General features: G+C 39.5%; 1 protein-coding gene across 1 annotated transcript in view; it reads left to right on the forward strand.

Moving 5' to 3' along the window:
- The window catches only part of SARC_09822 (hypothetical protein), a gene marked incomplete at both ends in the record, with an annotated part of 2208 nt that extends 336 nt beyond the window's left edge, over nt 1-1872 (forward strand). The window contains 2 exons of the mRNA XM_014296153.1: nt 619-708; nt 1528-1872. Of these exons, the coding sequence (XP_014151628.1) occupies nt 619-708; nt 1528-1872 (435 nt within the window). The remainder of the gene's footprint in view (nt 1-618; nt 709-1527) is intronic.

Consider the following 1872-nt stretch of genomic DNA (forward strand, 5'->3'; position numbering starts at 1 on the left):
TTTATATATTTGTGCGTGTGAGTGTAAATATATATATATGTGTGTATATATGAATGAATGGATATGCAAATACACACACACACAAACATATATATATATATATATATGTGTGTGTGTGTGTTCTTGTGTACTTCTATATAAATATATGTATGTATATATATATATATATATTATTCTGTATATATATATATATATATATATGTATGTATATATTTCTAGGTATACATTTGGTATGAAATATCTAGAAATATATGTGTTTTAGTATGTATGTTTAAATTTATTAATAAATATGTATATATATATAGTTTGTGTTGATATTTATATTTATATACACATAGTATATAGTATATACTCAATTTTTCACACCAGCATTTTGTATGGTATACGAGTATTTAGCAGCGTACTGGGTGGATAGCATGCTATTACGCATGTGTATGTACTCAAGTTATGTCCCAAATTGTGAAGCGCTTCCACGTCAATGATTCCTCTGCCAATTGATTCCATGGCAGATCATGTTTGCAAACAAATCCTTTTATACTGTTAAAGCCACATTTTCAGTCTCCTCTGTCGAAACCGATATTCAAACTCTTTATGTTCCTTGTTCTTTATGCCCTGCAGGAAGTTACAAAAAAGTATAGAGGACATGCATCGCTGCTAGTTCATCTATTCCCCTTGCCGTACCATCAGTACAGTTTTGCTGCATCCCAGGTAAGAGTCTTGTCATATTTCGTCGTTAGCTATACAGCTAACTGTGTTGATTCTGGATGCATATGCATCTGGCCTGTGTGCTGTATGAGATAATCTACTTGTGAGCATGCTCCGTGTGTGCATGTGAAATCGTCGCAGGCAGGTCAGTATCTGATGGTATAGTCGACATCTTATCTGAGAGTGAATATTAGATACTATATCGAGATCGCTTCAATTCTCTTAACGAGGTCTGTGTGTAATTGTGCAGTGTATGTCTTCCCGTTTTGCACGGGGTGTGCATGTAATTATCGTCTTTAAGAGCGGTGAGCTCCTGTTTCCCATGGTGGTGTAGTAACACGTTGCCTCCTCCGCGAGTGGAGAGTGTGTATAAGCTCCCAGCAGTTGTAGCAGATGTATATTGCACAAATGAGTAGTGGCTAGTGTGCATTACGTCGTCGGTATGTTTTAGGGTTTGCCGATTCGATTCGGAGATCAAAGTTAACAGCGATTTGTTAAACTTAAGTCACTCTGCTGTGCTATTCCGTTGCCGGTGTAGTTTGTGCACATTACCTGCGCATGCTCGTCAAGAAAATGCGCCTTCCTCAATCGGTTCCTTTGTTTAGTGCACTCACGACACTCGAGCCAAGGAATCAATCTACTTTATTACGTCGCACAAATCAGGATGTGTATATACATGTCGGCACAATATGTGGCATGCGTAGTTTTTATGCGACTTCGTTCAGAATCGACGTATTCAATTATATTTATTTAAAATCGACGTATTCAATTATATTTATTTAAAATCGACGTATTGCTCCATTCCTTGTTCCCTTCCAACAGGTGGCTGCGTCTCTTTACAAGTCGCCGTCATTCTTCTCCAAATGGGTAGAGACCGTTTACCTACACCAAGAAGAGTTCTACAACGATCGCACCTTGCACCTGTCCCGCTCAGAAGTGGACCAGAAACTATCCCAATTGGGGCCTGAGAGTGGCCTGGCGGCCGCTGTGGTGCTAGACGCACTCCAAACACGCGAGTATGACATGGCCCTGAGAACTAGTTGGAAGTATGGGTGTTCAAGGGGGGTCACAGGTACACCTATCTACATTGTAAACGGCGTGCTCACTACACCGAAGGCTAACACAATAGAAGCATGGGCTGATATAATCAAGCCTTTATTGCAGTAG

This window comes from Sphaeroforma arctica (genome assembly GCF_001186125.1).
Source record: "Sphaeroforma arctica JP610 unplaced genomic scaffold supercont1.1054, whole genome shotgun sequence".
Classification (NCBI taxonomy): domain Eukaryota; class Ichthyosporea; order Ichthyophonida; genus Sphaeroforma; species Sphaeroforma arctica.